The sequence below is a fragment of the Sycon ciliatum genome, chromosome 13 (genome assembly GCF_964019385.1).
Source record: "Sycon ciliatum chromosome 13, ocSycCili1.1, whole genome shotgun sequence".
Classification (NCBI taxonomy): domain Eukaryota; kingdom Metazoa; phylum Porifera; class Calcarea; order Leucosolenida; family Sycettidae; genus Sycon; species Sycon ciliatum.
The window spans coordinates 17,371,296-17,395,939 of record NC_088655.1 but is presented as its reverse complement, the minus strand read 5'-3'; the positions used below and the strand labels follow the sequence as shown (position 1 = coordinate 17,395,939).

The 24,644-nt window shown below is 46.6% G+C and overlaps 1 protein-coding gene and 1 long non-coding RNA gene across 2 annotated transcripts; both read right to left on the bottom strand.

Annotated features, from left to right (window-relative positions):
• Nucleotides 1-10,530: 10,530 nt before the first annotated feature.
• On the bottom strand, nt 10,531-14,748 carry LOC135829229 (uncharacterized protein K02A2.6-like). Its single transcript, XM_065341634.1, has one exon. The coding sequence runs from the start codon at nt 14,746-14,748 to the stop codon at nt 10,531-10,533; it is 4,218 nt and encodes a 1,405-aa protein (XP_065197706.1).
• A 1,668-nt stretch (nt 14,749-16,416) lies between these two features.
• LOC135830041 (uncharacterized) lies at nt 16,417-20,743 on the bottom strand. The gene is made up of 2 exons (XR_010555982.1): nt 20,480-20,743; nt 16,417-17,099 (listed from the first exon to the last, which is right to left on the bottom strand). It is a non-coding gene; the product is annotated as an uncharacterized LOC135830041 (long non-coding RNA).
• Between the last annotated feature and the right edge of the window lie 3,901 nt (nt 20,744-24,644).

The following is a 24,644-nucleotide window of genomic DNA, read 5'->3' as shown; positions in this document are numbered from 1 at the left end:
GTGTTGCATTGCTTCTGTTGACCTTTAGTTCCCAGCCTTTTAATATAAACGGTGCAGGCTTCGCTGTGCTCCGAATAAGTAGCCTTTGCCGTTCCGTGCTCGCACGGGGAATCCTGTGAATAATGAACGTTGTTTTGGAAATGTCAGAGAACATTTTGATGAATGGAATGGCGCTCAGTGCCACTCGACTTCAGGATGAAGTCGTGTAAGACTCAGGGTAAGTGGGACATTTTCATGCAAGCCTTGTTATTTTATTACGAGTAGCTACGACGTTTGGTGTTGGGCCTCTACAAGCTAGCGGTGGCGGGCTACTTACGAGTACAGCACAATGGGAATGCACAAATAATTGTCGAGAAAACAAAATTAAATTTTAATACAAAAAAAGTAGGCGAGGGGTTTACGGGAGAGAATTTATGTTAACATATTTGAGCCGCACCATGGCAAAAGGGTGCTTATGGCAAAAATGTCACAAACTGAGTTATGAATACACCGCAATGGCTGAATTCTCACTGCTTGTGTTGCAAAAAACCGCATTCAAAAAGCTTGATAAATCGCATCGAAACTGATCGAATTCAAAAAGAAATTCCTCACTCTCAATATTGCATACTCAACTTTCAAATGAATTTTTCGCAGTTTGATGTCGCGTGCCATAAGCACCCTTTTGCGATGTCGCGGCTCATTTTGAGAAAAATTCGTTGGGCTGCATGGTTGATATTATTAGGCACTTCACCCCATTTTTTAAATCAGGCTTTTTCCAGGTTTATCATCGCTAATCGATGGTGGTGGGTATCACAAGGCCATGCAGAAAATTTTATTGAAATCCACAGTGATACCACTGAGATATGAAGGGTTGAAGATAGGCAATTGCATAAGGCGAAATCAATACAATTTGTGGCACCAACAGCATCTCCGGAGTATTAGCAGTGGATATAGTCACAAAACATCAGAGTGTTTTTTTCAAGCACACATCATTCACTTACACCAACAACCGTTTATGGATCGAAACAATACAGATCAAAGTTCAGAATAGTCAAGAATACGGCAATTGTGACCGCAATCACTATAGCAACTCGATAGCAGCCCATAGTAACCCATAGGAACAGCTTCAGTTTGCTGTGAAATGAACTGATATAGTCTGATAATGACATACTGGCAGGCTACTGCGGGTACTAAAGCGTAAAAGCTATAAAAGACATTCTTCTGGCACAAAAACAACAGAGAATTTCCACGTTGTACGCCGTACGCTACGGGTAAGTAGGCGCGCGCGCATTACTGCACAGGAAACTCATGCCCACAGTCATGCCACTTCAAGTGATTCCAAGTTGGCAAGAAGTTCCTCATGACTTCTGTTGGTAGCTTCTTTCCGTGGTGTGATATTGGCTCCCTGTCCTTCAACTGCTCCATGCACTAGTCATGAATTGCCTGCTGTTGAGCGTTGAAATTTTCGTGCAGCGCGCCTGGCTGCGTATATCAAAGCATCCCCTCATTAGAGGGTTTCTCGGGCAGTCACTGTGCCCTTTGATTGTTCGTAAACATCAGTAGGCCTTCCAGCGCAACAGTGTCAAAGCTTGGCTTTCAGTACACTTTGAGGATTCGCCCAGGTAGGACGACGCATCGTCGTTCTCCTCCGCTTAAAGCGCATACTTCTCAGTGCCTACGTCCATAATGTCTCCTTGTGCAGCCATGCGCAAACCATGGTTAACAAGAACTCAACTGTTTCCGAATGGAAATACGACGCTGAAGACGAAAAGCAACGTTTCAAACGCGAGCAAACAACAGTTCTTTGTGAAAAAAAAACACTTTGCTGGAAGTGTACGTGATCTACAACTCGCAAAAATGTACGCACTATGACGTATGTGGGATCTACTGAAAGCTGAACGTCAGGGCAACATGATGTGCTCAACTGTCAGTCCGTACAACGAAGTATAGTGTGTACCTGTACAGTTTTGCGCATGTACTTGACTGGTGCCACGCAAGTACGCACTCTCACCTTAGCAAAATTTGACAGGTCCTGTCACGTGACTGAAGTGCCTAATATTATGTCATTCCTAAATTTTCAACACGCATTTCATTTCACATAATGGGAAACACATGATCCATACCTCAAGCTCTGTCGTCATTGGATATCGGTAACATGTCTGCAAATCGAGTAACATTATTTTTTATGTAGAAAGGAAAAGGACATATGGAAACGAGTTAAGAGTAACTCTCCACCACTGTAACTAGATACTATATACAGTCAGAAAGTGCAACAACTAGGCACAAAACTGACAGAGTACTGAGACATTCGACGTCCTGACACCAAGCTTCAACACATCTCCGTAGCGCTAACCGACAGCCTTCCAACTTGGAAGGTTCAAGGTTATGGAAAGACCAAAGAGGGGAAGACAATCGCAACGAAAACGAGCACAAGCTACAGTCCCAACGGAGGGGGGGGGGGGGAGAATGTCGATTGTCACTGGACGATGACGAGACCAGTAGGCGATTTGACAAAGCGGTCTAACTACAATTCGAAGCAGCAAAGCAGCACACCACCCAACTTGGGTGGGTCAAAATATCAAAGATAAGTTAAGAAGGGGGAAGCTTTGCGAGAACGAATTGTACAAGCCGAAATCTAAACTCCTACAGTACTCCTCATGCATGACATTGTGATGGACTAGTTGACTACAAAACAAGTTGTTTCACACGACGTACGTTTCGCCGTATGGTTCGTGACGGCTCATCAGGTGTGCAATTTGAAACTCGGGTATTGAGCCAATAATAAATGTAGAAAGGAAAAGGACATATGGAAACGAGTTAAGAGTAACTCTCCACCACTGTAACTAGATACTATATACAGTCAGAAAGTGCAACAACTAGGCACAAACCTGACAGAGTACTGAGACATTCGACGTCCTGACACCTAGCTTCAACACATCTCCGTAGCGCTAACCGACAGCCTTCCAACTTGGAAGGTTCAAGGTTATGGAAAGACCAAAGAGGGGAAGGCAAGCGCAACGAAAACGAGCACAAGCTACAGTCCCAACGGAACAAAGAATGTCGATTGTCACTGGACGATGACGAGACCAGTAGGCGATTTGACAAAGCGGTCTAACTACAATTCGAAGCAGCAAAGCAGCACACCACCCAACTTGGGTGGGTCAAAATATCAAAGATAAGTTAAGAAGGGGGAAGCTTTGCGAGAACGAATTGTACAAGCCGAAATCTAAACTCCTACAGTACTCCTCATGCATGACATTGTGATGGACTAGTTGACTACAAGACAAGTTGTTTCACACGACGTACGTTTCGCCGTATGGTTCGTGACGGCTCATCAGGTGTGCTATTTGAAACTCGGGTATTGAGCCAATAATAAATGTAGAAAGGAAAAGGACATATGGAAACGAATTGTAGTTAGACCGCTTTGTCAAATCGCCTACTGGTCTCGTCATCGTCCAGTGGCAATCGACATTCTTTGTTCCGTTGGGACTGTAGCTTGTGCTCGTTTTCGTTGCGCTTGCCTTCCCCTCTTTGGTCTTTCCATAACCTTGAACCTTCCAAGTTGGAAGGCTGTCGGTTAGCGCTACGGAGATGTGTTGAAGCTAGGTGTCAGGACGTCGAATGTCTCAGTACTCTGTCAGTTTTGTGCCTAGTTGTTGCACTTCCTGACTGTATTATTTTTTATTTTTAGCTTTAATTCTTTTGAGAGTGAGTAGGTCTCGTAGCCGTGTTCGACCCACAGGTGATAGGGAGCTTGTGAAATGGCACGAGGGAAACATGCATGCAGTGAGCGGGATTTTCGGTCTTTGTCATCTTTGTAGTGGATCTGATCTACTCACCTCCCACCGCTAAGGAGTAGCATCTGCTGCGCCTTGATCCTAGAGGGTGGTGGTGTTGCTACGCACGCGGAAAACTCGGCTACCATGTGAGCTGTGGCCGTAAAATGCCATAACCCAGTAAAATGCGCACTATCCATGCACTTGTCCAGGTCCTAAGCGCCGACACTCTTGTAACGTTTTCTAACCCACCTCCATGTGAATTCCAATGGGCGAAAGCACTGGCACAGTACATAGTTCAGTGCACATCCAGCTCCAAGAGCATGTGCATATAATGATACAACAGTACAGTTTCAAGGGTGCAATGTGCACTGTGCTTGCCTTGTACGTACTGTTGATCTGATAACAAATCTGAAGATTAATGGCCATACTGTAGACCTTCACTGACATTCCTGTCCAGGGCTTTGTTACGGGCTTTAAGCATGTTTTTAAATTTGATCTCAATATGTCAAGGCATTGCGGTAATGTTGAACTCGAATGGTGAGCCAAATTCATTATGATAAAAAAAGGAGAAGGACAAAGTGTTACGAGTTATGACAAACTGTCCACCAACGTAACGAATTTCAGTGCTGGCACAGTACAGCGCCTACCTAGCGAAGAGTTATCACCAGCAAGTCGCTGACGAAGAAACTCCAGCTCATGTCGATATCTCCAGAAAGTGAGACCAATCTGGCGGACACACTTTGAAGCTCACAGCGAACTGGGAAAATTAGCTAATCAAAGTAAACACACAGTCCTGAGTGAAACCCTCGTGCAAAGTACTTTCAGGAACCTAGCCGAAAATACTGGTGCAAGGCGTTAGGACTTAGGTGTAGTATGCACAGGTGCTGCATCAAGCGGAAGCTATCACTGCGCCGCATGCACAAGCACCAGCGGCTCGCGTGGGTGCAGACCAGCAAGTACGACAAGGGCAAGAGACGATTTGGAAAAAAGGGCACTGCTGATGTTGCGTTGCCTTTTTGTCTCAAACAATGGCATTACTGCGACGGACGGGGATAACACTTGCAGCCAACATGCGGGCACTTTCACTCGGTTTCTGAGCGGCAAGGTGACAGGTACGCACTGTCTTTTGTGTGTGATTCGAGAAGCGGAGAAGAGGAACAAGCTATGAAACATGCAGCAGCTGTCCGGATCGAATGTTTTGAGCTCTTCCTCCAGCGACGATAGTGCCGAGGAGGATGTGTAAACAGTAACTACTTGCTTGAATTTTTGGCTGACTTGCTTACTGACTTGTCAATTATCTTGTACTGGATGTAGAACTGCGACTTGGGGCTCAAGCCTATTAATATTGGCACTCTAAGATCAGTTGTAAGAAAAGGAATTGCAAGGGAACTTTCAGGATTCACGGTCTCCGAACTAATGTTGTCCTTGGCCTTCTCGTGGGTATAGTGCGGTACTGACTCGTCTAATATTTTATAAAAAGCATGGGGGGGGGGTGTGCGGGTGTACCCCGCAGCTCATCTCTGGGTGATCGTCAATAGATCAGTTAAGTTCCATTTCAGGATGGCTATCATCAACAGCAGTCTATGTTACCCAGCACGTTGCTCCAGTTTCCTGGCACTGTTTTCACTGTCCCACTGACTATCATCAGAACTGACACCGACTTCATCATCCTCTCCACACTTAGCCTGGCAGTTGCCTAGCTCCAAATCTCTTGCAAGTTCCATGGTACGATTATCATTCATTGAATCATCAGATTACTCCTCCATTTTACTGTCCATGTTCAGATCAACGAGAAGTGGTGAGCACACAATCATACTCTATCACTGGGCACTGGGTATACAAAACCCAGTTCACAGCTTGTATTATAATGGTGCAGTGAACTGCCTTGTGAATTTGCAGTGCTCCGTGAATCAGCATGTGTGCTCCCTACTTCTCTTTGAGTTATGAGGCTTTAGGATGCCTCGCCCCTATAACATTCATTTTCAGATTGCCAGTAATCGGTGGTGCTAATACAATGTTCTGCAGCGGGCCTTGAGTTCTCAATAACATTCTTTGCTTCCACTGGAGTCATTATTCCTGACTCTCTTTCCAGAAAGGACTCTGCTACTAGAGTAGAACCCGGGTTAGGGATCCACCTAACTCTGCGCGGACATAGCTGGACTCAGTTGTACAGGGATGGGCAAAAAGGTGTGCAGAACGACTGTTTGTGAGTAGATAGACCCCGGAAAAATAGTTTGGAGCGAAAAAAATACGGCTTCCTCGGAAACCGACGGGGGACCCCACCCCCCACCCCCCCCCCCCCCCCTTGGGCCGGAAATTAAATCCCGGGATAAGGATCACCCGCACAATGTACATGCCAAGTAACCCCCCCCCCCCAGGGCAATTTTCTGGAGATAGTGACATCACATGCCATATCTATGCCCTTTCCCCATCAGAGTGTATGTGATTCAGAGTTATTTCAAAGTTACGGACCATGGCCGGTCCCTGACTGCCCGGATAAACAAGGTTTAAATGTATATCAGACACACACAGGGGGCACAGTCGCATGATATTGTAGTGAAACAATCAGCAAAGATACCGAGTCCGAACTGTCAATAGAGAGGGCTCTTCTTCTAGTGTTCTGTAGTGTGAGTTGTAGTCCATGCCATATACAATAATTATTATCATGTTCTTGATGAAGACAGTATTTGTTTTCATACTCTGGTTGTTTATTGCGAATATATCATGTGCATAATCTTGATCTGGCTCCATATTATATGGGTTGTGTGCGTGCCTGCATGCGTGTGCGTTATGTATGTGCGGAGATGTTCATATGGACATGCACATGCGATCACGTTGCCGTGTTTGTTGTCCCACAGGTAATCCAATTGCAGTACCAGTGTCTTCATGTACTCCTAGCCAGCTGCTACCAGTCATGTGATGATGAAAGAGTTGTTTGCCTTCTATGCTACATGTGACTCATGTGCAGCACCTACTGTGACAACCTGGTATGCAGAACAGTGTCAGATGGCAGCGGGACAGTGTCAGAAGACAGAACACAACGTCAGAAAGCAGAAAACAGTGTTAGAAGGCAGAAAACAGTGTCAGAAGGCAGAAAACAGCGTCGGAAGGCAGCGTGACAGTGTGAGACGCCAGCAGTGCACCACTTTGCTATGCGGCCATAAACGTTGCAGAGAAAGGCTACCAGAATGTCCCTGTTTGCCCATCTTCTACAGCCACCATCGCTATTCTCTGTGGTGTTGTCCAATGCTCTGCAACGGTAGATAAATTGAGCAGCACCCCAGCACGTGTAGCAGAGACTGGTTACCGTGGTAGCAAACACCACTTACTACGCGGAACACGATTTCAAGAAAACGGTTGCGGATCCTGATTGACTACAGCATCTAAACCCGATACACTGAAATGCATTCCATCACGTACATCACACTGCCACCGCTGTGTATCACCGATCACGAGATGCGTGTGCTGCTGGCCTAGGAGCCAGACCATCTAGAGGAGCTTTCCGAAACCCAGATGTCATGCTCGACCGTATCCTCCTCGGCAATCTTCACAACCTATTGACGGATGGTGGTGTTGGTTGCTCAAGCGACTGTGACGTATCTATGGAAACTTCCAACAAGGCGAGTGGTGTAACTGGTGTCACAATGGGTGTCACAGTGTGAGGAAATCTTGTGTGTATGTGTGCGTGCGTGTGTATATATGCGTGTCTGCGTGAATGTGCTCTATGTGTATGTTTGGGAAAGCGCCTGGTCGTGAGTGTGTGCCTTTGCGGGCTATTACATCAAGACATGCCCAGCAGTAATTTACAGTAAGCCTTCATCGTGCGGTGACGACGACCGTTTGACCCTTTGAGTTTTTGGGCGAACTCGTGGCCTGACATGTGGGAAACATGGATTCAGCAAATTGGATTTTCAGTTCTTTGACCACTTTGCTGGTGGGCTGATCTAGTCACCTCCTACCGCTTTAGGAGCTGCACTTGCGGTTTAAATCTTTGCAGATCGATGGCGTTCCTACGGATGCTGAGGATTCAGTGAAATTGAGTCTCAAGTGAAATGTGACATTTTGTTAGTATATAATATAACCTAACCAGTTGATTATATGGGAAATATAAACCTGTATACAAACCGAGGCGAAGCCAAGGTTTGTATACAGGTTTATATTTCCCATATTCAACTGAGTAGGTTATATTATGCTTATACTGAGCTGATATACAAACTCCCCTAGTGTGATCCTAAAAAAAAAGGAGTTTATATACCAGTTTATACACCAGTTTATATACCAGTTTATATACCAGTTTATATTCTCGTCATCGAAGTACCTGTTATATGCAAAATACAAGTCTGGAGTGTTGTGCGGGGAGAGATGGGAGTTTGTATACAAGCTCAGTATAATGTTAAATATATGTGGGGAGGGGAGAGTGAGATCAGTTGTTGTGACGTCTGGTTGAAAGCTACGCCTCTTGGCAGTAATTGGGACTTTGCATGCCTATACCGGGCAAATTAGATTCTGATGACAGCTGTACTTGGACACCACGAAGGTATCTGTGCATTGTGCTTGTCCGACTATTTGAAATGGTACTAGGATATCTGTTGTTCATGATCCGTTCTGTATTCTAGTTCTGGAAAGGATATCCTAAAATTATTATTGTCACTGTCTGTCCTTTGTCTTTGCATGCGCTTGCACGTGCTTATATGTGTTTTTGTACGTCTGCCGTGGTGTGCGTTTGCGGATATGTGGAAATATGGGCATGTGTGGCGGTGTGACGATCATGTTCCAATTGCGTGGTATTTTTGTTTAGCACTGTTACACTAGCAGACAAAATGCCAGTGCCGGAAAGGAAGACATGCTGTGCCCTATATTGTTGTGCCTTGGCCCATAGCAAGGTGCAAATCTACAGCCGAATAAGGCAAACCATCACAAGATGCTGACGTGCTTGACCCAATACTCACCACATTGGTAAACCGTGAGATAAACTGCACAATGTGTCACGTTGACTTGACCTGCAGCATGAATTGTTCTACTGAAGTCTCTCCATCTTCTTCAGAATCACACAATATCTATGACGCAGTCAGCTAGCGCGCCCCTTTGTAAGATGTGCATCAGTGGGGTCCGACACGCACCACTATTGTACATCTAGTATATCTAATACTCAATCTACGATATGTAGCTGTAAAGCGCCAGAGCCATTTTATCTTGGAAATGCCCAGTTGTGTGTAGAGATTATTGCACCAGTGGTCGTACTATGCCTGCTTTTGTGTTGCCTACAATGTGGCTGAAAGGCGTCAGAGCATTTTATCGAGGAAGTACTCAGGTGTGTGCATAGATAGCAGGTGTGTGCATAGATTGCTGCGGCAGAGGCCGTACAATGACAGCATAAACCATCTCATGTTTGGGTTGGATGTTCGTGATTTTCTCTCCTCTCTCTCTCCTATCCGGTTGTTTTACGATTCATGTGCCACCTTGTCAAAGAATGACCTGGAAGTCTTCGCCTCTCCTTTTCCTTTTTCTCCTGTCTCCCCCCCCCCCCCCCCCTCTGTCTCACTTCTCTCTCTCTCGTCCACACCTCTCTCCTTCATTCTTGTTTTTGGTGTTCTTCAGATAATGATTTGACTGGTTGGGGGAGAGGGGGGGGGGGGGCAGGCAGGGTATGTTTATGTGTGTGTGTGCGTGTGTGTGTGTGCGTGTGTGTGTGTAAGTGTGTGTAAGTGTGTGTGTGGGGGGGGGCACCTTTATATGTGTGTGGAGTGGGGGTCGTCGAGAAGAGCCATGCAGCTGTGAGCACTGCTTGTCCATATTTTACAGTGTTACACTGCGTGTACGAACTTAGCAAGTAAGGGCAGCGGTCCCGAACCTTCCACTGGCCACGTTCATTCCATCAGATTTCTTTGTCCACGGCAGTACGGTTTGTAAAACAGCTTGTGTTGTGTTGTCTGAACCTCACTGCTCAAAAGCAGTCGTCCTGGGAATTTGTTTTTATAATTATTGAAGATGGACTTGGGCTAGTTTGTCCGGCACTAGGGACCGACGGATTCTGCTCGAAAAGCAGTGAAATTGCCAGAACCATACAAACCTTATGGCAGGCAATTCCTCGCATTCTGCTCCATTTTTTTTATCCACATACCAACATGCACGAAACTTACCAGAAAAAGTACCGAATTCTGCCAATTTTTCTGCCGGCAGAATCCGCCGGACCCTAGTTTGTCCAGCAAGTACTATTACCTGTCCTACCACCAACTACTCCCTGGAAATCTCTATCTTCAGCAGAAATTGATCCTTTGGCATATAAATATGTTACAGTGTCTCTTTCTCCCAATCCATGTTTGAAGTCAGCCTGTGGTGTCAGATAGAGTTTATTCACAACTAGCAAGGAGGACAACAAACGAAGAACAACATTCCAAGCAGTGTGCGAACACAAAAGGGAAGTGTGTACGAACACCAAGGAAAGTGTGTACCAGCGCATATGGAAGCAGGAGCTCTAGGCGGGTGCATACGGGGTGCGGGAGTTGCACCATATACGGAAGTATGCCATATACATCATGCCCCTCCTAAGATAAAAACGTACAAGTGTTTATCTAATCAACAAAAAATAATGTGAAAATTGCATGTGCGTAGCAAATGACATGTCGCGGAGCAGCAGCAACTTCCAACAGACTTGTAAAAGGGATAATTGCAAAAATTATATACATGAAGGTTTTCAACTGCGAAACAACGGGAATGACAATTGAATACTGAAGTAGGTACAACGGAAATCAACAACTGAACAGAGCGAGTGTTAATTGTACGATTGTCCACGCGTTGAAATAATGTTAAAGGGGACATTCTGTCGCCGGGGACGTTGGCTTGTTCGAGGTGGTACCTGAACAGTTGACTGTGGCGACGACTGAGTCACAGGGACTGCTTGTGGTGCAGCGTCGGGTGCGGGAGACGATGCAGGCATGGCTGTTGAAGCTGGAGTAGGAGGACGGTACGGGCGGAGGTAGCGACGGTTGCGCCAATATACGCGTCCACTCGGTAGCTTGACGTAGTAGTCGCGGTGGTCACCGATAGCCACGACAACGCCGCGGGAAGACCACCGTTTTGTCTTCGGGTGCTGAATATCAACGTGCGTCCCGATAGACAAGTGGGGAAGCTCTCGGTGAGGCTGACTGGGAGGCTGGTCTACGCGATCAACATCATCCATGTCAGATGCGGTGTCTTGCCAGTGGGAGTCGAACTGGCTCCATTGGGCGAGAACGAAGGAGACGAGTGGGCGACCATACAGTAACTGGGCAGGACTCTTTCCCGAAGTGCCAGGAGTATTGCGCCACTCGAGAAGGCCACGCTGGAAAGCATCGGTGTCTAGATTACCGTCATTGGTAGTCTTTTCCACCAGGTACTTCATTGCCTTTACGGCTGCTTCCGCATGTCCGTTCGACTGTGGGTAGTGAGGGGACGACTTGATATGACGGATTCCCCAGCGCTCGCAAAATTCAGCAAATCTGTGAGACGCAAACTGAGGACCGCCGTCCGTTGAAATGACCTGTGGTACGCCTACATCTGGGAACCACCTGCGGAAATGACGAATGACGTCAGCTGACGTGGCTGAGTGACCAAGCTTGGCTATGCATGGCCATCCGGTTAAGCGGTCGACGAATACCAAATACTCGCAACCTTGGCAACTGAAAAGGTCAGCACTAACACTTTCGAATGGCAAAGTGGGCTTGCGGTCAGAAATGGGCGGTTCGGCAGACTGAGACGGCTGAAATTCACGGCATGCATCACAGCTGCGGACTAGCGTGTCTAACTCACTGTTCATTCCGGGCCAATACACTGTCTGACGAGCACGTCGTTTGGTACGGGTCAGACCTTGGTGGGCTGCGTGAAGGTCGATCAGCGTTGACGCACGCAGAGAGGCTGGGACGACTATGCGTAGACCTTTCAGGACTATGCCATTGTCGGTGGACAAATGTTCACGCACGTTCCAATACGCACGAAGAGGCTCGGGCAGCTGCTTTTGTGCTGAGGGAAATCCGTTCTGGATATACCCGAGTAGCATCTGGTAGTCAGGATCAGATGCTGCTGCGGCACGGAGCTTAGCGAACTGGAGACTCTGGGGACCACCTTGGAGTAGACAGATACGGATACTGCGGCAGGACAGTGCTGGATCTTCTCCAAGTTCATCATCACTAGTCGGGATTGATACAGGATGTCGTGAGAGGGCGTCTGCGAATACGTGCTCTGAACCCTTACGCCACGATGCTTTCACTTGATACGGACGAAGTTTCATGATCAATCGGAGTAGACGAGAGTTCTCAATCTGGTCAAGGGTGTAGCTGTTGATAATCGGAACAAGCGGACGATGGTCGGTGATTAGTGAGAACTGTGCACCAGATAGATACAAGCGGCACTTGTGCACTGCCCAGACGACTGCGAGGCACTCGAGCTCGATTACAGCGTACCTTGTTTCAGCGTCAGATAAGAAACGACTTCCACACTGGATGAGGTGCCATTGCTGGTCATCATGCTGTTGCCATAGGGCAAATCCGAGGCCATTCTTCACAGATGCATCAGTCTCGAGACGGAGAGGCTTGCCAGGCTGGAAGAAAGCTAACACTGGTGACTCAGTCAGGATGGCTTTGACGGCTTCGAATGCTATGGTGTGCTGCTGATCCCAGGCGAACTCACTGCTGGTTTTCAGGAGTGGGCGAAGCGGCTCACTTAGTTCAGCAATGCGCGGTGTGAAGTCGCTGCATTGGTTGACCAAACCGAAGAACGAGCGGAGGTCAGTGCGGTTGCAGGGCACTTCGAACTGGCGAATGGCAGATGTCTTGCTACCATCAACGGCATAACCATCAGCATTGATGACGAATCCGCAGAACTGTACTTCACTAGCGCCGAATACAAACTTGTGTGGGCTGAGCGTAATGTGATGCTCACGGGCACGGTGAAGGACGTCACGAACGTGGGTGACGTGGTCTTGAAAATCGACGTCATGTACTAGGCCGTCATCAACGACTTTGACGAAGTTAGCGAGGCGGTCAAATGCTGCGTCTGTGCGGCAGTTGAATTCGTCACCTGCTGAGGACAGACCTTGAGGGTTGCGGCAATAGCGATACCGACCCCAGGGCGTGATGAATGTCGTGAGCGGCTTCGAGTCGTCGGACAGGGGTATTTGCCAGTACCCATGACGAGCGTCGAGTGTGGTGAAGAAACGGGCTTTACCAATAGCTGTCACGGCGTCACGCGGAGTACGAGCTGGGTGTGTTGGTCGGCAGACTTGGTCGTTGAGTTTACGCAAATCAACGGTGAGGCGCTTCTCGTTAGAAGACTTCTTATCTGCGATGACGATCGGGTGGCACCAGTCTGACGGTTCAGTGACTGGCTCAATAATTCCATTGATCACCATATCGTCCAGTTGAGATTTTATCTGGTCTCGGAATGCGAATGGGATTGCGCGGGCACCATTAACACGAGTTGGTGTGGCGTCAGATTGAAGCTTTATCTCCATGGGAGGACCAGCCATGGGCTTCAATTGGGAGTCGTCGAATACATCAGCAAACTCTTGCATCAGCTGAGCCTTAACATCAGCAATTTCTGCACTACTGGGTTCGGACTTCACACGGGAGATCCGCGGCCAGGACTCAGGCAGAATGCCAAGAGCACGGAGAGATTGGCATGACAGCAACGCCTCATCGAGGTCTTCATATACATGAAGTACCGTGGTGTGCTGGGCTGAGCCAATGGAGAGCGTGGCAGAAATCTTTCCCAGGCTAACCAGAGAGGTGCCGTTTGCTGCTGAAACAGTGTCGGAATCGACGGCAAGGTTCTCAGGGAAGCCACCTAGCTGGGAAAGATGTGCTGGCCCAATGGCGTCTACATCACTGCCGGTGTCTGGAATCCATGTCATGGCTTCGGCGGTCGGTTCTGTGTTGAGCTGCGTGTGGACACTGAGTTCTAGACCATGTCGAACAGAGGCACGTTGCAACTTAAGTTGGCCGACTTTGCCGGATGCTGTTGATTTGCCTTTGTGCGGGCACATGGACTGGAAATGTCCGACACGTTGGCATCCGTTACATTTGCGTGACTTCGCAGGACATGTGCCTTTGGTGTGGGGACTGCGACCACAGCTGGGACACTTGTCACCTGCGGGCTTGTCTGGTGTAGACTTCACGGGTGCGGGCCGGCTCGCCTTCTGCTGTTTATAAGATGATTTCTTAGCTGCGTGCACGTGACCACTGGAGGGAATGCCAGAGGAAGTTTGGCAGGCTGCTTCCTCAGCACGGCAGAGCTTCACGGTTGCCTCCAGATCCAAGTTCTGGAGGGCCAGCAGCTTGTGACGCACGTCGTCCTCAAATACGCCTGTCACAATGCGGTCACGTAGTATGTCGTTGTTGAATTTCAACAGGCCTGCCTTGCAGGGGTTGCACATCGCCTGGTTGCAGTTATGACATACTGAACACCCAGAAAAGTCACACGCGTGAAACAGTTCACGGAGGGCCGTATAAAAGGAGTCAAATGATTCCCCACGCTGCTGCCGTCTCTTGTAAAATTCGATTCGGTCGAGCAGCGGGTTCCTCTGCCGCCGGATGTACTGCTGGAGGACCGGGATGGCATCAGCAATGTCAGCGTTTTCGGGGAAGGCGATAATGCCTTCTCGGATGAAACGGCGCAGGTCCTCATCTAGGGCCTGGCGGAACGCTGACATACGTGTATGGCGGTCGTGGCTGGCGAGACATTGGCATTGCGCATAGTCACGCCAGGCCTCCTCCCAAGCGGTAAATTCTGCCATTGTGGCAGTAGATAACAATACTGGTCGTTCTGCGGACACAGACTTGGGTGCGGGTGGGGTTGTAGAACTAGTACTGGTCTGGTTGGACATCCTTTCCATCAGGGTCTGAAACTGTTGATCTCGCAGTGCAGACGCCTGTGCCTGAGTTGTCAGGAGCTGCAGGAGCGTGGCGACGTCAGGCACTCCATTACCAGAAGGTGCTGCGGGATCGCTGCTCGCCATGCTGATCACAAATGCTCGTTGTGACAGCTCACACGACTACGTCCTACGAAATAAATTGAACAACACTCCTATCTAAAACGAACTAACAAACTAACTGCAGGGTAATCTAATCCAAATCCAACGGAGTGCTACACTGCTACTCGGCCAGGTAAGACACTACAAACTAGGTTGGTGTGGACAGAATGGAAACTACAGGACGAAATGTTCACTGCGCCATGTGGTGTCAGATAGAGTTTATTCACAACTAGCAAGGAGGACAACAAACGAAGAACAACATTCCAAGCAGTGTGCGAACACAAAAGGGAAGTGTGTACGAACACCAAGGAAAGTGTGTACCAGCGCATATGGAAGCAGGAGCTCTAGGCGGGTGCATACGGGGTGCGGGAGTTGCACCATATACGGAAGTATGCCATATACATCAAGCCTTGAATCGGCTTAATGGGAATATCTAATCCATTTTTTTAAATATTTTTACGGGATAGATATGTTGAAATTCATTCGCAATCCAGTGCTGAAACTTGTCGATGTAGATAATTATTATGAATTTCAGTGCTGTATTTGTCGATCGGGATATTTCCGAATTTTTGTCCTATATTTAGCGCTAAAGTAAGCGCTGAAATTCGCACGAATTCGAATTTTTGGATGGGATATTTCCAAATTTTGTAATTTCTTCCTTTATTTAGCGCTGAAATTTGCGCTAAAGTAAGCGCTGAATTTGTCGATGAGGAGATTTCCAAATTTTGTCAAAGGTGAAGTGTAATTTCTTCCTTTTTTAGCACCAAAGTAAGCGCTTAAGTAATTTCAGCGCTGAATTTGTCGATGGGGATATTTCCAAATTTCGTCAATGGTGAAATGTACTTTCTTCCTTTTTTTAGCGCCAAAGCAAGCGCTGAAATTTGCGCGAATTTCAGCGCTGAAATTTGCGCGAATTTCAGCGCTGAAATTTGCGCGAATTTCAGCGCTGAAATTCACGGCAAATTGTTGGGAAGAATATTTTTTCCGTTTCAGAAACTGGCACCAAATTCAGCGCTGAATTTTTCCTATTTACATTTTGAAACAAAATAATTTATTAGTCCAGCAATAAAAGCAACGCTGAAATTGATGCTTTATCCAGTGTCAAGAAAGTGCTAAATGTCGGGTTGAAGTCACTTAACTAAACTATGCGCAATGCCAGTACCCTGGACGCATTTAAATCTGCTCCCTAGATTCACCATCACCTGTCCTTCCCATGCTTCTCCGTCTTGACCATTACTTTTCTTCTTTTATTCACCATGGTTGGTTAACACCCACATCTCCCGTACTGGCTGATTTTCTTCTCATGCCATGAGGTGTTGTCTATAATAATAATAATAATAGATGCTGTAGTCCACTCTTCTGAGCTTATTTTCGCACTGATCTACATTGTAATTCTTCCCTCAACATGCATCCATGCCGAGGAAACGGCAATGACATGAGGGGATCAAATGGTGCATATTTAGGATTATGTTTTATACTCGCTTCAGTGTCATGTCCTTATTTGTTTTTCGTGTTGATATTTTTTGACTTGTTCCAAGCGCAAGATGAAGCAGTAGCCGCATTGACATCTTTCGAGCGATACCATGTCAATATCTATCTGCACCAATAACATCCAACAATAGGCCAATGGTGGACAGAATGACCACCGGGTAGTAAAGGCAAATTTCCTTTTGATAGAAAATCAATGAGAGAGAGAGAGAGAGATTGATAGAGAGAAATTCAACAGAGATACATGTAGAAGTAGATTGCTTGCAAAGCTTTAAAGTGTATATTGGCCCAATGGTTTATCCCGAAAAGTGTCGAAAGCATAGCCGGGAATTGAAAACGTAGAATTAAAAAAACTAACGTCACATTGTGTATGATAGCTAATGGAAAGTAGAAAAGCATCTAGTCAGCAGTCGGAACATGAATGCTTGACTAGACATGGCTTTGCTTTAAAGATAATGGTGACGTATACGACTCACCTCATGGCTGTATTGCACTCTCAGTGCATGGGCTTCTGCAACTGAGTGTTACTCATCCACGCAGCCAATAAAGCAGCAGAATGGAATCAAATGATGAGCTGTTCTAGAGTTGTCATTTTTATATTTTTTTACAAAGTCCACATATCTCCAGACACTGGGATGAATAATGGAGTGTGGTGGTAGTCCTACTTTCATAGCGATATCAGCTGCTTGTGGAAAGCATGTTAGGATTGATTTGGCTCTGCTTCGTCTAGTCAACACAGGTGTAGATTTACTTCCCAGTAGTCTTCAGCTTGGAGGAACAGCGACATGCCATCCTCACCTTGATCATTAGCCAGCATTCTGAAATTATTCCCCTCGTGATGACATTGGCTGTAGGATAAAACCAAGTCAATGCACACAAGACATTCTGGGCAGGTGTATGCTTGGACAGATGGAGCCTGATCAAGCATACTCTGCTGTTATTGTATATAGATGGCGTGATTTCCATTGATTGGTACTGCCACTATCCTTCCACACTGAATAATAGAGATTGCGCAAGGGTCCCCCTTGCACCTACGGCGCTTCAATACAGAAGCGCCCGCTTTAGTACCTGCAATTTTTGGCGGTGGGGTTCATGTGGATGTGAAAGAGCTTGGCCTCTAGCCAAGTCTCACGCGAACCCCGGTTTATTTGACAATTTTTTTTATTTCCGAAGCCTATGCCGCAGTGCAAGTGGAGCACGAGGCAAGCCCAGATTATTTTGTCACGAAATATAGGCATCTACCACTAGAATTGTAAATTTGATCGTTTTAGTATAAACCTCATATGTAGTATAAGACTCATATGTAGAGGAGACGATTTCACATAGGAAATAGTGCAGTAGGTTGCAAACCGAAAGGGCTCAGTATTCACTTTCTCTCTTGTCATTTTGATTAGAAAACGTATGTCACAGCGGGACTACGATGTGTTTTACTCTGAGCCAAATTATCATTTTCATGGTTCTCCGACGACCAGAAGCGCTACACCAAGCAGGCGAGTCCTTGACGTGTCGCTTCGCACTACGACTTGAGTTTTACGTCTTGCGATTTATAAACTTCTTGTCACTGGTAAACAGCGGCTCACCTCTCGCCAATAGTAGTAGTAGATTATCGTATCCGTTCCCGAAAGGAACTCACGACGGCCGCTAACACCCGATAAACCCTAGCGGCAGATGCAGCGCCTAACGGTGGGGGTGAGTGGGTAAGCCTCACAAAAGCACCGTATACCAATGAAAACTAATGCACGCACACACGAGGCTTATAGTTGCTCTGTACTGGCCATTGTGGAGTGATAACAAATACTTAATTTCAGAACTCAGAGTGAACTTGTCGTGCACTCCAAAACCTTTCCGGTTTTTTTTTCCACTGTGGCATCAGAGCAAACTTCAAAATGCCAGTTTCCTTCTACAAACATTTCCAGTGAACAATGCACGCTGATGAGCGGTTTGGGTCTACACAAGTTTCCTGTCAAACCGTTCCTATTTGAAACTGCCCCTCTAAAATCAGTTGTTATTATTATAACCTGACCTGTTAACCCATACATCTTCAGAACACTCTCCAAACGGTCTCTGGGCTACACCAAATCACCAAACACAAAAAAAAGATAATTGTAGAAGGAAAAGGACATATGGATACGAGCGGTCACGTGCTCCTGGGTGCCCAAATCACCTGCTCTCCACGCAAGCAGGCGACAACTTTCACACCAAGGTTCAACTCGAATTCAACTCGAGTGACAGGACTGCACCCAAAAAAAGTCAAACAGGCTAGTAAGTTGTACCCTGCAGGCACGGTGACCAGGTGACTGGTGTACGCAGGAGCACGTGACCGCTTCTTCAACCATGTTCGATTGGGAATAAAGGAGGAACGCTGCATCGCAGCCTTTTTGGACCAAAACCAATCGACTCAGCGTCCAAAAGACTACAACATATGAGCCAATCACGGTCATCCATGCTTTTATAAGAACGAAATGGCGCTTTTAGTGACATTTTGCATACAAATCCCCATCTAGTAGGGCGCAGTCATCCAGTTTCGGTGGAAGTCCGCGAGTTCGATTGGGATTCAAGTAGGAAGGGAGCGTCTCAGCTTCCTCGGACCACGACCATTCGACTCAGCACCCCGAAGACTACAACTGGTGAAATTTTAATTTTTGCCTCAACTTCCCTTTTAAGAGTAACTCTCCATCACTGTAACTGGATACTATAATGATACAGTCAGAAAGTGCAATAACTAGGCACAAAACTGAAAACAGTACTGAGACATTCGACGTCCTGACACCTAGCTTCAACAGATCTCCGTAGCGCTAACCGACAGCCTTCCAACTTGGAAGGTTCAAGGTTATGAAAAGACCAAAGAGGGTATCCGGATACAGTGGTGGAGAGTTACTCTTAACTCGTATCCATATTTCCTTATCCTTTCTACATTTATTTATGGCTCAACATCCGAGTTTCAAACAGATAATTATTGGAATTTTCCTGCAAATTAACGTTATTAAAAGGCATATCCTAGAGATGGGCCTTAGAGATGGGCTTTCTAATGATTTTCTCATTTTTCTTTCTTTAAGGGATTGATGTAGCCCAGAGACCGTTTGGAGAGTGTCGTGAAGATGTATAGGTATAGTGGATGGCTACAGTGAAGTAATTGCACTGCGAGAAATGTGGACCTGTTTTAAAACAGTCATAAAGACCCATCCACTAACGGCGTTTATGTACTAACCGGACTCGTTATAATGTGAGAGAACCCTTACTGCGAAAGGCTAGTCATGTGGGCGGTCTGGCAAAGCATGTTCAAAACCGTGTTAGTACACTCTCTCCAGTAATTCACCCAGTATAAAGACGGTCAGAACCGGGTATAGCACACATGCGGTGCGGAAGGTTGCCAGACTGGGGCTCTACCAACCTTGGATGATTGTAGTAAGGGCCACTGTTTCTGAACACGGTGGTCCATCACCTTGTAATATGCTTTCAAACCAAAACATGTTTGTACAATACAAGGTCTATCCAATAACATACACTGTCTGCCAGACAGTGTTTGGCTAGGATTTCACCAACCACATCCCACTGTTAACTACACATTGATTGAGCGGACGTAGAGACTATAGAACAAAAGGGGTCCCATGCCTATCCAATAATTCCTCAATCTGCGGACAGACCTGAACAAGAATTATCAATCAGATTTTGTTCAGAATTTTGACTGACCCTGCTGCGCCTTGACGAAGTGCATTGACCTGGTTGTAGAGTAAACGCTTGAGGGTTCTTTAAATGAAATTTCAGAATATTTTTCAACTGCATGTACTAGGTTTTGAGGGCCGGTGAAGCATTCAAACTTGAGGGGAAATTGAAGGGAAAGAAGAGTCGAAAGTCAGGGCAGCGGTTCTGCTTTTCACATTTCAAAAGCTTTTCTGTCATTCACCGAAGAAGTCGCAAAAAGACTCTAAGGCTGTTTTCCGTGTACCTTTCCCAAGAACTCGACATCCCACAGACTTTTAATTGCATCAATAAATATCCCTCCATTGACGGCCGGGAAACATTTCGAAATTCAAAACGCATACCTCTACTTTTACCCACAAATTCTTTGTTATTTCATGCTCCAGGAGCATGCGAGGGGTGAACATAGTTGAGAATACACACAGCGACAGAGAAGTATAATGTGTTTGCGTGGTGGCCAGCAGGCCAGGACAATGAAACAGAAGTCTTGCACACCAACAACTGAAAAAATCATGTTCCTCATCCTTACCTGCTTTCTCCGGGTGGCTGCCGAATTTCAGCGAGGTGTTCCGTTCCTAATTGAAGCTCTTCCTTTAGAGAATAGTGCACTGCAAAGTCTCACAAAACTAGGACACATCATTCACTCACTGCGCCCTGTTGCTCCCTTCGTGAGGAGCCAGTGGCCGAAGAACTACATTTCAACAACAGGACTGAAGTAGGCTACCTACAAATATAATAATTTCTATTTTCTTCTACATGAAAGGCGGCAAAGTACAAGATTCGTGATCCTACTCTGGCAGGCGCTGGGGAGAAATGACTAGTCAGACTCGGTTGCTGGCATGGAAAGGGCGGACGGATGTGTGAAGCAACGGCGTTGAACGCGTGGGTGTTTGCATGCTGAGAAGCGACCATCGCGTGATTCACACGGCATGTCACAGACTACACAGGAACAGTCTGTGTCGTTTTCGCTATCTTGCATCAACATTCAGGTGCAAGTGTCTCTGCTGTCATAACCGTTTCTCGCTCGCATATTCATCGCCAAACCTCGAACTATGAGCCTCAGTAGTGTTTGACTTCAGGACTGTAACTTTTTGACAGTTGGACACGATGTTAAATGTCTACCCTGCCGAGCATCCCAGGCCACGCCACCACTCCCCTTATTCATGGCTCACACATGACGGGTTTACGTGGCTCTAGTAAAAAAACAAAAAAACAAATAAAACTAGTATAATTGTCATGTCAACTGTGTCATTTTGTGGATCTTGTTTCACAGTACCGACACGTGGGACTAGGCACAGTGGTTTGAACCGAGTTGCCACCCACCCGGTATGGGCATGCAATAGAGATCATGTCTCTTCTGCTTTCAAAGAAAATCTACCAATGGATTTGGATAAACGTACACGTATACAGTGCAAAGAACAAAGTTCTGACTTCGCTATTCTATCAAAAATATGGGAATCAGAATTGCCCGAGTACGATATGCACGATTTATGTAGACATGTTTATCAGTTGCATTAAGTTTTGTTATTATTACAAGACTAAAGAGGGTAAATGGGCTGAAGTATGCAAAATGAGAGTGCATAACGGTCTGGCCAGGTCATGGTCCAAAACCTTATAGATAGGAAAAAATTATGAAAACTCAAGACACAGAAAAGATTTTACTCCCGGCTATATTTCTTTAGATATCAACAAGAACAAGAGCAACAATTTAATGATCATCATAGCCTAGGAGCTGTGGCATCATGCAAGACCACAGCCAGAACGCAGCCAAGCCTGTGTCTATGGTGAAGTAGAATAGAGTAACTAATGTTCGCTCATAGAAAAGTTTTGTTTTTTCACGGCTGAGCGTATAGCGAAAGAGTGCAAAAAACGTATTTTTCACTCACAAATATTTTCGTGCATTTGCTCTTGTTCTGCGCAACTCCGTTGAACCTGCCATCGTGGTCTTTGTTTTTCCTCGTGGTAGTTGAAGTTTTCAAGTGCTCCAGTTTTTAGTTTCCACTCGCAGCCACACAACACCACAACTCATCTTATTATTTTTTCAGAGTAGATCTACAGTGTAATAGTCCAGGAGAAAGAAACGACAGTGCCGTGCACCGTCTATAATGAATCGGTCCAGCCTACAAAAGGTCCACATCGCCTGGTTGGGCCTGCAAAGTGATGTACCAGTAACCACCTGACGTTTTTGGGAGCTGCAGATCGATCTGCGAAAGGCGGAAACAGCTAAAACGAGCTGAGCGTAATCCGCCACACCCAAGCAAGTTTGGTACCAGGCGGAGCAGAGTCACCGTTGACAGCTACACAAATCAGGGCGTTTCGGACGACCAGCAAAGATTGTGGAAGTAAAATTTAGTTGACAAAACAATTGGTCACTCAGTTCCGACATGTCGAGTCGACACCTACCTGTACCGCAACCATACTCTTCAAAGCTTCAGCGAGTCCTTGAGAGTTTTCCGTGGGCGCAGTGATGAGATCGAGAGTCTACGGAGTCGGTGATGAGCGCTGTCGATCACAACATCGTGTCCCAAATGGTGGCGAAGCTCAGGGCAGAGGTGACACCGCAGTCATACTGAAGTAGTTGTCTGATATCGTGGCGCAGGGCAGCAAGGTCGTAGCTGTCTGTTGACAACACCAACCGGAGTTCAATGGGACAGCCAGCCAGTTTTCGGACCGCACATGGACCGGAGAGAAAAGATAAGTATCAGTACTTGAGACTGTGGATGTTTTTTCGATAATTTAAGAAGTACATAATCATGTAGTTGACACGATCGAAAGGGGTGTACATGCCGTCGTATTCAAGGGAGCAAACAAACGCCCAGCCCGTACCGCTCTAGGCCCTACACAGGGTGCATGATCAATGTCACGGGACCATCAGAATGTTATGGATGTGCAGAGCGATGTACATGACTGTATCGTGTTTGTAGAGGCAACCATGAACAACAAGAGTAGTTAGTTTGTCAGTCTGAGTACAAAAATCGGGCAACAATGGCATGGCAGTAAATGTTGTCCAAGTCAAACATCGTGCAAAATGCTAGTAGATTTCCGGCCAGGTGTAATCGGGGTGTAACAGATTTCGACGTCCGCAGCCATCGGACACACAAGGGGGGACAATTGGCCGGCAGGACGAGACAAATGTTTGTTTGTTTTTTCACGGGTGGGGCCCACCAGACATGGTACCGGAAGAAATTCACGCAAAAGTTGACTGCTTGCTGACTTCAAACTTGTGTTCCCGAGGTGCCCATCCACCTCACTCACGTCAGATATTAGTAGTATTATTCACACATTTCTACCGAATGAGTACGCGGCTAAGCAGTACAGGGAGCCAGCATATGTTCTCTCAGCATAAAAGCAAGCAAAGAATAAGGAGTACATGGGCAATGGAAACAGTTCCAAAGTACAGCCTGGGATTGTATGAGTGCAAACAAGTACGACAATAGTCATGGGCTATTGCAGCAAGCGACAACAACACAACAGATAATGGGACAGCAACCGCAGGGGGGCATGCGATGTTGACCAGGGGTGGGAAGCAATACTGTCCAGGTTTCCTTCGTCCAGAGAGTAAGACTAGGTTCCCGAACACGCTCAATATCAGTGTACGTTCATACGGAGCGATAACTAAAGCGGCAGGTAGCGCGTAATCCTCACTTGGTCGCTGCAGTCTGCAATGTGCGAGGTGAGGTAACATGATGGCACACTGCACAACTCCACTGTTGTAACGCCAAACCAATTCATAAAAGTTAAGCCACCACTTTGATTGTGTAAGGTGTGCGAGACACCCCAGTCAGCTGCCAGGCCAAGTCAACTGGTTAAAGCTTTACGTATCTTGATCTCGCTTGTGCATGCCGTCCTTATGTTTTCGGTGTTGAATCTTAATGAAGTATTTCTATATGTTTTCCTCTTGCTGTCCTTTCAGTACCAAGCCAGTACCTAGGCCGTGGAACAGACACCGGATCACCCACGACTGGACATGATGCAAGCGATTGGGAACGGCCTTGTGTGGTATATAAATGGGTAACCCGGCTTGCCATTATTTAGTGTGTATGTGAGTGATGACGGAGTGAGTAAGAAGCCCGATGGGCAGTGATGACACATGATTGCGTAGGGCTTGATGCCATACTCACGGAGAAGCCCAATGGGCAGTGAGGACACAAGATTGTGTATGGCTTGATGCCACAATGAGGGAGAAGCCCGATGGGCCGTGATGGCACATGAATGTGTATGGCTAGATGCCATGATGAGGGGGAGGGAGAAGCCCGATGGGCAGTGATGAGTATGGCTTGGTGCCATGATGAGGGAGAAGCCCGATGGGCAGTGATGACACATGGTTGTGTATGGCTTGATGCCATGATGAGGGAGAAGCCTGATGGGCAGTGATGGCACATGGTTGTGTATGGCTTGACGCCATGATGAGAGAGAAGCCCGATGGTCAGTGATGACACATGGTGGTGTATGACTTGATGAACGATCATGTGGTTATGAATGATTACAGACATGTTGAAACCGAGAGAGAGAGAGTGAGAGTTACATAGAGGTACGAGGGTTTTTTATGTCTCGGTACCGGCTTTTCACCCCGTTTTTTGTCGGGGCACGCGGAGGAGTGTACGTGCATGGGCAGTACGTGTGTGTACAGTACATGTGGGTACAGTGTGTGTGTGTGTACAGTGAATGTGTGTGTGTATAGTACGTGTGTGTAC

What these genes read in the sequence shown, in the direction of transcription:
- LOC135829229 (XM_065341634.1), bottom strand. Translation starts at nt 14,748, where the DNA reads ATGGCGAGCAGCGATCCCGCAGCACCTTCTGGTAATGGAGTGCCTGAC.